Raw genomic sequence first — 15337 nt, 5'->3', positions numbered from 1 at the left:
CATACAAATACTAACTACTTTTGAATTAAATAAGTATCTTTGTCATTCCACTATCCAACTTAAATTTTATACAGTTTTTGAGAATGACCATCTAGAGATTGACATGAAATTTGTTCATTTGCTCCATTGAAGGGCATTAGGAAAAGGGTTGTCAATGGTCAGTTCCTTGAATCTCTTGACAGAAGTTAAAAAAACATTAGTGTTTCCTTTTAACCCTGCTAAAACCTGTCTCTGTCAACAGAAGCCTACTTCTGTACTTAAGATTACTGAAATGACATGTTCAAATTTCTCTTGTGTCCTCCAGAGCTTACTCTTCCCATTGTGTAAAGAGGGTTTCAATATCCCTTTTTTTGGCTTTCTTTTACAAACTTGTACTAACATCTGTATGATTTGTTCATCAAATTTGAAATGAGAAAAAATAGTTAATATATGCTGATGATGCTTTGCATGAAGGAAGTCCTATTATAAAGTGAGTGTCACAAAATGTTTCCTAGAAATCACAGAACAATACAAGTCAGACAATTCTAATCAGAAAAAGAAAAACTGAGGACTATATTTGTAATGAATAGCTTGATATATAATATTATTTATATTCAAATAATATAAATAAACCAAATTAAACCTACACAGAACTGATTTCAATTTGTATATGTTCCACAGCTTTTCAAGACTCTGTATGAAAAACACAGGACAAGACATGGCTTACTAATAGGTGACAGTATTGAGGCAAGTGTTCCCAGCAAAAAACTGCAGCACACCACAAGGCCAGCAGAGGGTGGTGACCAGCAAACAAAATCTAAAAGCACTCTTAAGATTAAAACAGAAATAAAACCTGGCGATTGATAATACAAAGTTCTAGAAAACCTGAATACCTTCTGGTCTGGTGTGCAAAATATTGGTAAAATATCTAGACCTAGAATGTCTTCAGAATTGTAAAATTCAGCTCCTCTTCCAGCGCCTGTCAGGACACATTCACAATACAGGGGCAATGGCATGGACAGAGGAGAGAGGTGCCTGTGAGGCTGCCGTCGGGCTCATGTCCACTGCTGTGCCAACCATCCCAGTAGCTGGAGAAACACACACACCCCAGTGTCAAAGTGCCCCAGGCAGTGCTAACCTCCCTCTGCAGGCACCTTCCCCATTCCAGAAGTCTTGTTTTTCAAACCAAGTAGCATTGCAGCCCCATCATGCCAGGAAAAAGACTGTCAGGAGTTGGGAAAAAATAAGTGTAGAGTTCACTGCTTGAAGAGACATCACATTCCAGCCCTAACCCACTGATTGTGATGTTTTGAGTCATAACTTTGGGTGGCCGTGCCTGCGCAGGGGTGGCCCCGGGGCCTCCGGAGTACCGATTCCGTTCGGTGGCTCTGACACCGCCCATGGCCGTGCACTGTCAGGACAGAGGGGAACCCCGGAGCGCCTCTCCTCGGCACCCACCCTCGATTCATCTCTCTTCAGTCACTCGCTCCCGGGCAGTTTCCTCCAGGGTATGCACGCCGATGCTCTGGGCAGTCCCGGAGGCTCTCTTTCCGAACAATCCTTCTTCCGGGCAGCAGGGCACGCCGCACAGCACGTCTAAAGGTCCTAGCCCTGCAGGCAAGACCACGGCCCTGAGTGGAAGCAGGGAGGAGGAAGGGGCAGGGCCGGCGCGGGAGAGGCGGATGTCATGTTGTCTCCCCGCCGGAGAGGGAGCCGTGGTTGCTCCTCGCCGGCGCCCAAGGTAAGGCAGCTGTCCCCGGCGGCCCCGCTATGGAGGAGAGCAGCGGTTTCCGCCTTTCGGCCGAGTGCCTGGACGAGCCGCCCAACAGCCGCGTGTTCGTGGTGCTGGGCAAGGACACCAGCGAGGCGCTGATTCGGGAACGCTTCTCCCCCTTCGGGGATATCCAGAACATCTGGCTGCTGCGGGACAAGCGCACCAACGAGTCCCGCGGCATCGCCTTCATCAAGTTTGCCCGCAGCTCGCAGGCCTGCCGGGCTATGGAGGAGATGCACGGCCGCAGTCTGGTCCCAGACACCAAACCCATTAAGGTACCGCTGCCGGGCTGCACTGCCCACTTCCTGCCGGGGAGCGGAGCCGGGGACGAGCGAGCGGGCTCTGACGGGGTGTCCTCCGCTCATGTCCCAGCATGGCGACCGCGGAGGCCTCGGCCGCTGCCCCGAGTTTGCCGCTTTTCTATCTACGTGGGCGCAACGGGAAGCCCCTCCGCGGGGGCGGGCTGCGGGGACGGCCGGTGGCGGAGCTCTGCCCGGAGCAAGCCCGGGGAGCCCGCGGCGAGGTGCCCACCCGGCTTGGCGGCAGGCGGAGAGCGGCCGGCCGGCTGCTGGTGTTGATGCTGTCACCCTTGGCAGTTCTCTTCGGCAGGGGCTGCAGTGGGTTCCGCACTGGCCTGGGGCTCCCACGCGAGGCATAAGCTGGAACAGGCCTGGGGAAAATGCAGAACATGGAAACTGGAAACTAGCGCTTTTTTTTTTTTTATGTTGGGTAAATCTCTGAGGTGTTCTTAGACAATATGTTTTAAGCGTTGTAAGCAAGATTGAGGTGGATAAATAAAGCTGTCTTTACGGGAATTTCATGTTGATTTTTGTATGTTATGCAATTTTTTTCAGGACCATTTATGTTTCGTTTTGTTTAGTTTGTTTTGTTTTTCTTAATCTATAGCTCACTGGCAGCTTCCAATCTCTTGAATTGTTTTCCTATTCCCCAAGTACTGAGAAGATATGAGTGCTTTTGAACAGAGAAGGAAGATTCCATGTGTCTCATTTGAAAAAGCAATTGAGTCAGTAAAATCTTTTCTGAAAAACTTGTTACTAGGAGCCAAAAGATCAGAGTTGTATTCTTTATTCCCCTGCATGACCATCAGAAAATTAATATAATAGCTCTGTGAAATCAGCTGCTGCTTTTGTATAAGAGGCTTACTTTGAAGGTTGTTTGTTTTTTTTTAATTAGTTGGGGATTTTTTATTTGTTTGGTTTTTGGTTTATTTTTTTAGGGTTTTTTACCTGGTTGTCTTCTGGGGTGCACTTTTGAGATTAAATCAATTTCAGTAATTAAAAAAGATTTGAACAGTTACATGTGTCAAGTTATGATCCACACAGAGCACTACGTGTGCAGTCTTTGCCCCAGCTGAGTAGTGAGCTGCAGTAGCAAAACTTTCTTAAGCTTCTAGGCTCTCTTGTTACTGCTCTTTTACCAGGCCCGCTGCACTGGTTGCTGCCTGTGGCATTGGCAGAGCTGCGGAATCAGGCTCTGATATTCCTGACCATTCCTTATAACCTCGGTGAAGACTTCTGGTGACCCCTGCCCTGTCTGAGAAACCATTTGGGGTTTAAGTATATTTGTTAGGCCTCTTGTCACAGATGTGTCTCTTGCCAGAGGTCTGTTTTGTTGTGGGCTTTCCCCCCATATTAGGAAGCTAGTTTATGTGAAAAATAGAGTTGTTAAACTATTTTTCTCGCTTATTTATATATAGTTAAGACCCCTTCTCTAGTAATTAATGCCTGTCTAATTGTTTTGGTAGGTGTTCATTGCACAGTCAAGAGCTTCTGGAAGCCACCGAGATGTTGAAGATGAGGAGCTCACACGAATCTTTGTTATGATACCAAAAACCTACACAGAGGAAGATCTGCGGGAAAAGTTTAAGGTATTGATTCACTGTTTTTTAGTTGTTATTAAAAGTTGTCATGTTTTTAATTTATCAGAGGGGCTTAACACATAGATATTTCACGCATTTTAAATATTGTGAATTAATACAATTTAAATTTTTTTAGATGTATGGAGACATTGAATATTGCAGCATTATCAAAAACAAGACTACTGGAGAAAGTAAAGGTTTGGGCTATGTGAGATATTTAAAACCATCACAAGCTGCTCGAGCAATTGAAGAATGTGATCGAAGTAAGAATTTGTTTTCATTCTTTAAAGTTTTTTACAATAAATGTATCACTAGTGTACATTTTAATTTTTGGTTTTATTTTAAGGCAAATTGTTTATGCTTTAAACACATCTTGAGACAAAGCTCTATTGCAAATAAAATCCCAGTATTATTAACATTATCGAGAGTGGTCACATTATAGCATTCTTGCAGGACCAAAGTATGATTAAAATCAGTGAAGAGTTTGGAAATGGATACAGAGTTTCATGCATTACATGAATTTATTTCAGAACAAATTCATCCCAATTGAAGTTTGTTTTCAATTTACATCATCAATGAAAGACTGTTTTATGACCCCACCATCTGCCATTTATGCTCTAGTACCAGTGTTAATGAATTTTAGTGAGTCTGGTAGAAGGCCACCAAGGTGGTCAGGGACTGAAGTGCATGGTGTATTGGTCATCCAGGAGAAGAAAGGCTTTTGGGAAAACCTGACAGTGGCTTTCCAGTGTGGCCTCCTGCTCATTTGTGATTCACTTAATCACAAATACAAAATAATTTGGTACATGGATGTAGTTGTTTTTTGTTGTTCTCGTGTGCTTCTTTCTTCCATTAACGTACATAGTAGTTCTATGCTGTATCTATCATAAGTGATTCTAATGAAATTGTATTTGTGATAAATTTTGCATAGGAATATGTGTTGGAGGTTATTTAGCAGTAAAATGTTATTTATGTTTTGCTCTGTTAAAATGAAATTAGTTGGATAGCCTAAGAGTAATACATAGTATTTGAATGAAAGTAAAACCTAGATCAGTGCAAAATGTACATAAGGTGCTGTGAAGCCTCTGCAGCACCTCTGAATCACGGAATTGTTGAGGTTGGAAGGTCATCTCTGGAAGTCCTCTTGCCCAATGCCCCTGCTCAGGCAGGATTACCTGGGCACCAGTGTTGCCCAGAACCATGTCCAGACAACTTTTGAATATCTCTAAGGATGGAGACTCCACACGCTCCCTGGACAGTCTGTTCCAGTGCTCAGTAACTCTCCCAGAAATTGACTTAATTTGCGAGTAGGAGTAGTTTTACATGTAGGTTGTTAACTTTCACACAATTATTATAGAAGACTTCAATAGCTATAGATTAATTATTTTCCTACAGCTAGCCCTTACTGGATTTCTGAATAATATGTTTTAAATATAGTACTTATAGAATGCAGAACTGGTCAGGTAATTCCAATGTGCTGATGTGTTTCTATATGTGTGGTCATTTCTTTCAGGCTACAGGGCCATTTTGGCTGAACCTAAAAATAAGTCATCTGAGTCCTTTGAACATGAGTATTATAGCAGTAACACAAGGCAAGAACCAAGAGGAAATATGCTTCCATTTTGTAAGTAACAGCTTTTCATAATAAAATAAATTTGTAGTGTTGAGTATGATAAGAAAGTAAGAACGCAGTTTGGAAGAAGGGAAGATAATGGAGGCTTAGGTCAACACTTAAACTGAGTAGATTGAGTGTTAGAGTCAGGAATGAGACAGGCATTTAATTTCTGTGTTTTTATGACTCACTTTGTTGTAGTTGGCCAAGTCACCTGACCTACACTGGTGAAATAGACATGTTACTTTTAGTATATGTATAGACACGTTACTTTTAGTATATTTTAGTATAGACTTAGATTACTTTTAGAAGTTGAATGAATAATATATATGAAATTAAGACATGCTAGTGTGATGACCTGAATTATTTATTTTTATATTTATTATTGAGGCGGGCAGCCAGAGTTTTGTAGCTTTGAAAAAAATGAAAGCAGAATTCAAGAGTTGGTCTCCAAACGTCTGTCAGTGGTCTCACGGCTTCCCTTGATCCAAGAGCAGCTGTTTGCCCTTTTTGATCTAGTCCCAGGACTGGAATATTGTGATGTTCAGCGAGATCCTCATACCAATAGTGGTAAGTAAATGTACAAATTTTTCATATTCAGGAAGTGCATCTTAATTTTACTTGATTTAGTTTGTAGTGCCAAATACAGTAGACTTGCAGGAAAGAATTAGTGTCCTAGGTATATCAGTGGCTGCTGCAATTACTGATGTATAAACCCAATTTTTTAATTTTTTTTTTTTTATCCCGTATTTACAGGTAGCCTTCAATATGTTTTATTTTCAGATAATAGAACCCCAAGAAGGACAGAATCAAAACCATGCTAAGTGAATTTTTTGAGCAAGATAAGTTAATAGTTTTGGGCAGAATAAAAAGGAAATCTTTTAAAACTATTAGGTATCTAGTTTTAATATTCTCTAAACAGATCTTCTGAGATTTCACCTTGAAAAAGAGGTGTGTATGTCTGTTGTAGAAGCAGTAAATGAAATTAAATGATTCCAAACCAGATAATGCTTTGTATAGAAAGGATTGTTTTTGTTTAGTCTTCTTGTAATCTTGCTATTGTTGAGAAAAATGTGGAAGAGCTCTCCTCCTGGAGAAACTTGAAATGGAAATGATTTTGAGAGCTACAGAGTAACTTTACAGTATTTTTAATCACTGTTGATGGGAAAATTGCAGTGAAACTGTATATGGTTTTGGTTTTAATTCAGGATCAGGGAAGAATTACATCTCCACACATCTCAAGATGTGTTTTTACTTGTGTTTCTCTTTATTTCCAGCTTTTCAAGTTAGCGTAAATATAGCTGACTTGTCACTACCTAGTTCCACTGAAGTTTTCTTCACAAATACCGCTTTTTTTTGTCTTCACTAACATTGTGGTAAAAAGACTTCAGAACTTCGTATCATGCATGACTAATGCACAGTTTAATCTTCACTTGATGTGAGCATAGTCTGATCTTATGACTTAACCCTATAATTCTGAAACTGTGTGCTGTATTTGTAGGGTATGCTGTGATTCAGTACAGTACTGCTGCATCAGCTATATACGCCAAGTATAAATTACACGGGTTTGAGTATCCTCCTGGAAATCGATTAACTGTCATTTTTCTAGAAGATGGGAGTGATAGCTCAGAGTAAGTACCACTACACTGGGATCAAAAGTTGTAAGGCTAATATTTTTTTAAGAGAAGAACTAACAGCAGTGTTGCTGTGGCATATGACACATAAATAGTTTAGAATAAGCCTTTTGAAACTTAGTAGCCTATAATAAAGACGTAATAAAGAAAAGATTTAAATATATGTTCTTCAGATATATTAGAAAATGTTTGATTTGGAAAGAATCTTTGAAAATGTCTCTGTAATATGTAACAAGGCTGAATTTGAGGTTTTTGTGTTAGAAATGGATTTATCTACTTGATTGTTGGTTGACTTTATGGTACTGCTAATGTCACCTTTATGAAGTACTTATGTAGTGAAAACTGTTGGATGCTGATGATCTGATATCCCCACTGCATGAAGAACTTCAGGTTTTGCTTTGCTCATCTCTCGTGTCCTGTAGTTTGAATGTTCATTACAAGATGGAGCAGTTTATGTTCCTGCAGTACATATTTTGTCTTAGTTTCATCCTAAAGGATTCTAGTTCATGTCAAACTTATCCTGGGATATGAATAAGGACAGTAAAGAAGGGAAATGGGGAGATTAACTTCAGAGTTGAATGCCTAATCTAGACTAAAAAATAAATAATTGAAGCTATACTTGCAAACAATGTCCTTAATTCTTTAATAATTCATGCTGTTTCATGGTCCTACAACACAGGCTGTGAATCTATGCAAAAAGTGCAATTACTCTTTCTTACTCTCCAACAGAATAAGGAAAACTTACTGGAAAATGAAATATGGAAGTAAGATTTCTGTAATAATATTCTGACTTCTGAATTGAATCTGTGTGATCTTTATTGAAATAGGTGATGTTTTTCTATCCCTTCTGCCTTTCAGGCATCTTTCACAAAATGTAGTGGGCTTTGTAGAGTTAGCTTTTTAATCTTTTTTTTTTTCCCCTAGAGTATTAAAAAAAAGCAAATAAGAGTTTTGTAACTCTGTATGTAGAAATATGTGTTGTCAATGAGTTGCAGCTAGCATGCATACGTTCAGACCATTTCTAGTATCATGAAAGCCTGACTTGATTTTTGTTATCTACATGAGTTTACAAATTTCCAGATGTTAGATGTGCCTTAAAACTTGTTTTCTTTTGTGGAATTTAAGATTTTTGTAATTTAGCTCTTTCTCTAAAATAGTTAATGATCACTTCTGCTTGCAGTCTCATCAGAAAAATGGCAACACAGCTGGTAACAGCACATGTGTCATCGGTGTTGCGGAATAACAATGCAATTGTTCAGCAGTATAGGACACCTCCTGTAAGTTAATATAATGGATACTGTTAATAGTCTTCTGAATTGTTGTAATAAACTTTAGATAGGTCAATAAGGAACACTACTCTCTTTTCCCTGTAACTGTTTTAGGTGCTATATGTTTAAGATGTACCTCTGCATTGTTTGTACATGTTTATTCCCTGTAAAGGGGATAAGTCCCTTACTTAGATTTGTTGTCCAATTTGGTGAAATAACCAGGGTAAACTAATTAATTAAGATGAAAACTAGTGAAGCCTGTGTATGTTCTGCGATAGAAACAAAAACTTTAAATGTGGGAAAATATCTTTTTTCCCCTCATTGGTTTATTTATAGCTGCATTTTTTTTCCTGTCTTAGCAGGCATTTGGAGGAACTTCAGGCTCACCGTTACTTCAGCCCCAAACAGATGCTGTACTCCCACCACACAAAAAAAAAGTTCCACCTGACACTTGTGTGAAGGAAAGGCTTTTCATACTTTTTCATCCTCATCCTTTACCTGTAAATGTATTGGAGGACGTGTTCTGGTAAGACTCCACTTGCAAACAAGTTTTCTTGAACTAAAAAAAAAACAACCGTGAAATATTTAAATCAAATGTTGAAAATACAGATTGACATAATGAAAACTCTTTCTAGAAAAGACAGTGTAGAGGCATCAATAGGTACTGTGACCAGCAGATAACAGTTATTTTTGGAAATAAATGTATAACAATGCATATTGAAACAAAGATGTGGTGGCTTTGGTACAGCAGCTTTATTATTGGTAAGTGTAATCTGAAGTAAAATGCCCAGTCTCTCTTTAACCAAAAAATGCTTCCTGTTCCTATAAACTTGTCTATCTGGAATTTTTTTTGCATATATTTTTATAAGGAATTTAAGTATTTTGATAAATTTCCACAGTAGCTTAAGGAAAGTGTGTGGGGTTTTTTTTCTGAGGTATCCTGAGGTATTTTGATGGTTTGAATCTCACTGATACTTTTTCATCTGTTCTTGCAGCAGCTAGCTTCCTTAAGAGGCAGCTGAGACACAATTTTTGACATCTTTAAAACAAATCTATAGTTCCTCTGTTCTCTAATATTTTTTATTATTTCTTTTTAGTATACTCTTGAAGAAAAGGCAACACTTCCCTCTACTAATAGCTAGTATGTGCAGTTAATCTTTGGAGAGCCAAAGATTTTCCAAAATAGGAGGGGGAAAAAACCTGTGCATTGTGTGGAATTTAAAATTGTACCTATTTGATATAGTGGATTTTCTTAACCAGATGCTGGAGAAGAAAAAGGCTAAGCACAGTAATCATGACACTTGTATAAATTCAATATGAAGCAAACAGACCTTATTTTTTGAAAATGTTTTTGAGGAACTCTCCAGGAATCTGGAGATCTGGGGACTTGGAAATCTGGGGTTTCCTCTAAGGCTTTAGTGCTTGCTTTCTGAGTCATTTCATTGAGACCTTTTCAGAGATGAATCACAACTGCACAAGCTCATTTAAGTGAGATGCAAGTTTATCCTCTAAAATTCTGCCTTTGCGTTGCGTTGGTTTTGAAAAATTTTTTTGTTGTTTTGTTTTTGTGGGATTTTTTTGAATGCCATTTACTGTTTGGGGACTATAGTATTGATCACATATTGTTGTAAGTGAGAGATAGTCCACTGGTGCTTGTGATTCTGTTGTAATGCTTCATAGAAAACATAGCCTGTGAGCTTTTGGTGTTATTTCTATTCTATCTGTAATTCTAGGTAAGGGTGTTTTGATAACTGGGAGTTTTGTAGGAGGGCAGCATAAGAAAATACAGCATATCTATGAGAATAAAGCTTTTGCAGCTACCAAATCATGCATACTTCAAATCATATATTCTTCAGATTGCATACTTGGTATCAGTGTTGCAACAAAACCTATAATTTTTTTTTTTTTTTCTAGTCGTTTTGGACACTTGATAAAAGTTTACCTTGTGGCTGGGAAAAATGTGGGCTATGCAAAATTTGCAGACAGAGCAAGCGCCAGTGATGCCATAACTGCATTACATGGCAAGATCGTGAATGGTGTCAGGCTCAAAGTAAGATTGGCAGACTCCCCTACAGAAGAATCTAACAAACGTCAGAGAACTTACTGAGCAGGTGAGTACCCAGTCTGAGCTATTACTTGAATTGAAGTTTCAACTACTTGAAATGGTAATAAGTAAAACATTTTTAAGTTAGATATGAACATGTAACAAGAAACGTGAAATCTATTTTTAGCCAACAACAAATAAACAACAAATAAAATATCATTTGTTATATGTATGTCTGTATACATACATATGGGTGTGTGTATGCTTATATATGCACACATACACTTTGTTTTAGTAAAAATCTATTTTTAAAATTTTTTAACAAAAATGAACCGGTTGATTAACATCGATCTAGACACTGACAGAAGTATTCACTATGTACAAAAGAATATTGGTTAATTATGAAAAAGAGAACTCAAAAATAAACACTGAAACTGAGATCAGCTTGTGTGTGTCTTTATTTCATTAAAAGCACATGCCCTTGCAGTAGCACTGGGTAAAGATGCAGAGCTCAGTCCTTGAAGGGCAGAGAAGGGAAAGCATTAAATAAAAAAGAACCGGTGGAGGACAGGGAAGGTTGTCAGGTGAAATGGAATGTTTGGTATATTTGGGTCATCTCTATTCTTAGACAGCAGATATAGGTGGAATGCAGTGAAGAAAATATTTGTAAAGCCTGTTGTGGAGGGAATAAGGTATATATTTTAGATAATTAGTTTGAGAGTTTATTAGTTGAGGCTTGTGGCCTAAGCAAGATGGCTATGCTCCTAGAGTTTTACAGGGACCAAAATTCACTTTTTCATTCAAAACATTGTTTTGATTTGAATGATGTTTTTATTTATTTATTTATTTTTAACATTAGGACTATCACCAGAAGGGAAATACTGTTAGGAGAGGAAAGGCAAGTCCTGCTTTCTACAAAATAACTTCCAAATACTGTTGTAGCTATAAAATAATTACAGTAGCCATATTATCTCTATATGGGGACATGTAGTTCAGTTCTGCTTTAACTTGTTCAGAAACACCACATGAAATCCTGACTCTTTACGTCAACGTTTTACATCTGAATTTTGCTCCTTGTACCTTTCTTTGTGTAGATCTCCTTGTGGCCCAGGAGTTACAAAGGCCAAGAAAGATTTTGCCCATAATATTATTTTAGCCCTTTTTTCCTAAGAACTTTAATTTTCTTCTGATAAGCAGCAGTTACTAAAGGTGGCCTTTGTTTACATACAACTTGATTTTTTGAAAAGATGGATTTCTGATATTCTGCACTGAATTGTAGCTAAAACTCATGTGTAACTTCTTTTCATCAGCAGCTCTGGTGAATGCACTTTTAAGTAACTTGTACCCAGGCTCTTATCTTTGTACAAAGGTTTTGTTTGTTTTTACAGAGACTTTTACTTTTGATTACAAAAATCCAGTGTCTTGGTCACTACAGGAAAAACTGATACAAAGTATAATCTTATACCAGGTCTGTCTTGACTACTTCTTACTAGAAAAGCGTAGATACAATATGCATCCTAAATTAGAAAGATGATTCATCTGTACTTGTTTCTTTGGTTTTTAACAAAGATAAGACTGAAAAGACTGGGAGGTTCTCTTTCAAACATCAAGCTAAAACTAGCTCATTCTTTTTTTTCATACATACACAAGCACAGTTAAGTGTGTAAGGGAATGGAATTATTCTCTCTGGTTTTTAATGTGAGAATGCTGAATTTTCTTTTTGAGTTTTAGCTGGAAAAAATAATCTTAGGTAAAATTTCTGAGTTTCCACGTTGAGAAGTTCTTGGATCTTAAAAAAATATCCTTTCTAAAGTTCTGTTGCATTTCTTGTCTCTTATCTCTGGCAAGGTGACTGGATTTCTGCAATAGTCTGTTCTCTACAGGGTTCTCTGACTAACAGCTATGATAGTATCTGTGAAATCTGTGGGCTCTATGTGAAGCTAAATTTAATTCAATTGAATAATTAATTTAAATATTTATTTAAATGTAGTTTTTATCTGAATTGAAGTTTTTTTTCAATTTTCTGATGTCAGTAATTTTAAAAATATAATTTACAAGATGGTTTCTTAAAATATTTTATGATAATAAATGTGCTACTGATAATTCATTTGCAATGTAAATTTCTGATCATAAGGTCTCTTACAACAACCTTTGTTTATCAGGAGAAACTAAATAAGTTTGTATCAACATACCAAACTAACCCATCTAATGAATTTTGCATGTTCTCACTCTCCTACATGTCAACAAGTATTTTCTTATTTGTATCAGTAGTTAAAGTAGCAGAGAAATTATAGGAATACAGATCAGGTTCTCTTAACTGTAAGTTCTAATGTAAGTTGTTTGTTTTGTTTTGGGTTTTTTTTTTTTTTGAGGAGTGAGACTTTCCCCTCTATCTAGGTAAGTGTTATAGTTGAAATAATCAAACCATTTGCTTAGATGTAGCTTCACTGTTGGCTTGGGAAGACAACTAAGTGTGCATTTGGAGGCTGTTTCTAGGAGCAGGAGCTCCCTTAGTGTTGACCAGTTCTCTCCACACATTTTCATGAGAACCTCACTGCATTTGTCTGATGCCTGGTGTGTCAATTACATCACACAGAAATAAAAGAGAAGGGAAAGAATTTGTTTTCTTTCAGAAGAATGTACTGTGGAAATACAACTAATCTCTTCCTTGTAATGTAATATTCTATTTAAACACCATCCCCCCCGCAAAAAACACCCCCAATGTGAAAAAACCTGCCAAGCACATTCCTTCCCTCTGCTATGCTCTTCATGAGGCTTTCAAGTAGTCCTTAGAAAACTGAGCTTCTAACTAGCACTGTATTAGAAATGCAGAGCATTAGAAATCATTGCTGATTGGACATAACCCACAATAAAAAGGGGTTCATTCCAGGTTTCCCCCCTCCAAAAATGTTTGATAGGTTTGTGGGTTTTTTTAATAATTATTTCGCTACCAGGTTGAAAAAAAAGTTATTCTGCCCTTAAACACTTGACTATCATTGCTTTTTATTATTTTCCTGAAACAGTCCTGCATCACTGATTTAGTTAGCATTGGTTTTTTTCAGTTAAAACTTTGTTAAAATAATGAATTTTAATGTGTATTTATAACAGTTAATTTCTTTTTGAAAAGTAATTGTATCTTAGTTAAAATATACTGCAGAATTAAAAAAAATTAACTATTTTGTATCAACAGTATACTGCATAAAAATTGCCTGCTGTCAAGCACTGGTCAGAAAAGTTTTTCTTTAAAAGCTAGAGATGGACATAAAAAAATAAATATAATTATTCTAAATATGTTTAAAGCCTTATTTATATGGTGTAACAGTTACGGTTTGTAATATATAAATTTTAAATAAAAATGGGTACATTGCTTTTTGATACTGTTTTTGTACTTGTGTTTTTTCTACAGAAACTAGATAATGACATGACCCTCAGCTAGCTGACTGACTGAAAACGTGACTAGACATGGTTCCTGTGGACAGTGACTGCTTTTTTTAATTTTTACTTAGTTGATAATCTCTTTATATATCTAGCAATTTCCAGTTTTGAAAATGCGGCCGTACAGTTCTGAAAATTATCTAGACCTTAAAAATTGTAAAATGGTGGTTGTTCTTGTTGTAGACTATAATCTTGTATTACAGAAATCTCTCTCATGTTTAACTAAATTTGTTCTCTAAAAATGGAAATTAGAGTGATGGGGGAAATAAAGTAGTCAGCATTTTGTGGCTTGACTAGTTAATTGATAATTGATAATGATTGAGATTATAACTGCTCATATAGAAGACATTTCATGTGGTCCAAACTGCATTAAGTACAATAGTAAATCTAAAGCAAATTAAATAACTGCTTCAAAAACTGCTGACAAACCTGACACTGTTAAGCTAGATTCAAGAAACAGCTGTAATCAAGAAAAGGATTCGAGTACTTTCTTAGATATTTGTTGATTTGGGCCAAAAAGTATTAATTATGCTTTAATGCTGTTTAATGCAAAGGACATTTGACTGTGGGTCAGAATACCAGAACTCTTTGTATTTATCCTTTCTTATCCTGAGGTCTTTTGGTTGTAACTGTGGGGGAAGTATGGCATTTGAGTGTGGGAGGGTTGTTTTTTTTTTTGTTTGTGTTTTTTTGTTGTCGTTTTGTTGTTGTTTTTTTAAGAAGCTTTCAGTGCATGTTTAAATAAAAATTGGACAATTCAGCATCTTGGCAGGATGAAGAGGATTTCGGTTTTGATGAAGAGTAAATGAAGATAGTTTGAATAAGTTGTACAGATAATCTTTAAATGCCAAGTACTCTTCCATGTATTCCTGGGTACTGCTTGTTGAATTGAAAATATTGTGGTTATTAAAATAATTTATACAGATAAATTTGATCAATTCTAGTTGTATGCACACTGGAAGACAAGCATGCTCTTGGGCACATCCTGCCCTCCCAGCATCTCCAGTCCTGGTCCTTTCATCATTGATATGGGGAGATGGTGGAGCACCCTATAACTTCTTATGTCACTTAGCACCTTCAGGAAGATTTCCCTAGCCCATAGGAAAATAAGGGTGAGAATGCAGGTGGAAAGGTGAGAATCTCTTATTTACCTGGCATGGGCTAGTGACCTGGGCTTCAGAGGAGATGCAGCCAGTGCAATAGGCAATGTGCAGAAGCACAGCATCTTCTAATTGGTGGCTTTTTCTTGTGTTTCTCTTAATTTAAGCTTTTACCTACAAAAGCTGGCCTTCTTTTTTTGTTTTCTTTATTTTTCAAAGAGAAGGAGGGAAGGTTTTGAGAAATACCTCTAGTTGAAAGTAGCTGACAGCTGTGGGTGCAACCCTTTTTAATATTTCTCCATTGTTTTACAGCAGCAAAAGATGTGCAGTACCCCTGGTGTGTGAAAAGGGAGTGAAAAGGAAGGAGTAGAAGAGCACAGCCTTTGATACAATCTTTTAACTGGAAGTTAAGCTTACTTAAAACTTATGTTATCATTCTGTGCTATACAGTCAGCTTTAAAATAATTCTAGAATGCAAACCTAATTAGTCATCTAGTAATGTCATGTTTTCACTTATCAAATTAATCAATTAGAACATTTAAATACAGTGTACTTACGCAGCACAGATTTTAAAACATGTTGAGAGGGTATATGAGAATGACCACTGTCATT

General features: G+C 37.2%; 1 protein-coding gene across 2 annotated transcripts; it reads left to right on the top strand.

The window, feature by feature from the left end:
• The first annotated feature begins 1649 nt into the window (after positions 1-1649).
• On the top strand, positions 1650-14554 carry RBM45 (RNA binding motif protein 45). Of its 2 annotated transcripts, none has more exons than XM_071747241.1 (10): positions 1650-2028; positions 3519-3641; positions 3769-3895; positions 5146-5256; positions 5635-5814; positions 6746-6875; positions 8059-8155; positions 8509-8672; positions 10061-10257; positions 13597-14554. In XM_071747241.1, the coding sequence occupies exons 1-9, from the start codon at positions 1750-1752 to the stop codon at positions 10251-10253; spliced, it is 1404 nt and encodes a 467-aa protein (XP_071603342.1). In that variant the 5' UTR covers positions 1650-1749; the 3' UTR covers positions 10254-10257; positions 13597-14554. The 2 variants fall into 2 exon arrangements, with proteins under 2 accessions (XP_071603342.1, XP_071603341.1); XM_071747240.1 differs by having other exon boundaries at positions 1651-2028; positions 8506-8672.
• Positions 14555-15337: the final 783 nt, after the last annotated feature.

This window comes from Heliangelus exortis, chromosome 6 (genome assembly GCF_036169615.1).
Source record: "Heliangelus exortis chromosome 6, bHelExo1.hap1, whole genome shotgun sequence".
NCBI classification, from domain to species: Eukaryota; Metazoa; Chordata; class Aves; order Apodiformes; family Trochilidae; genus Heliangelus; species Heliangelus exortis.
This window is presented reverse-complemented; position numbering and strand designations above follow the sequence as displayed.

Coding starts and splice junctions, on each gene's coding strand:
- RBM45 (XM_071747240.1), top strand. CDS start 1,750: ATGGAGGAGAGCAGCGGTTTCCGCCTTTCGGCCGAGTGCCTGGACGAG. Junction 5,257..5,634: donor AGGAAATATGCTTCCATTTT/GTAAGTAACAGC, acceptor TTTATTATTGAG/GCGGGCAGCCAGAGTTTTGT. Junction 6,876..8,058: donor GATGGGAGTGATAGCTCAGA/GTAAGTACCACT, acceptor TTCTGCTTGCAG/TCTCATCAGAAAAATGGCAA.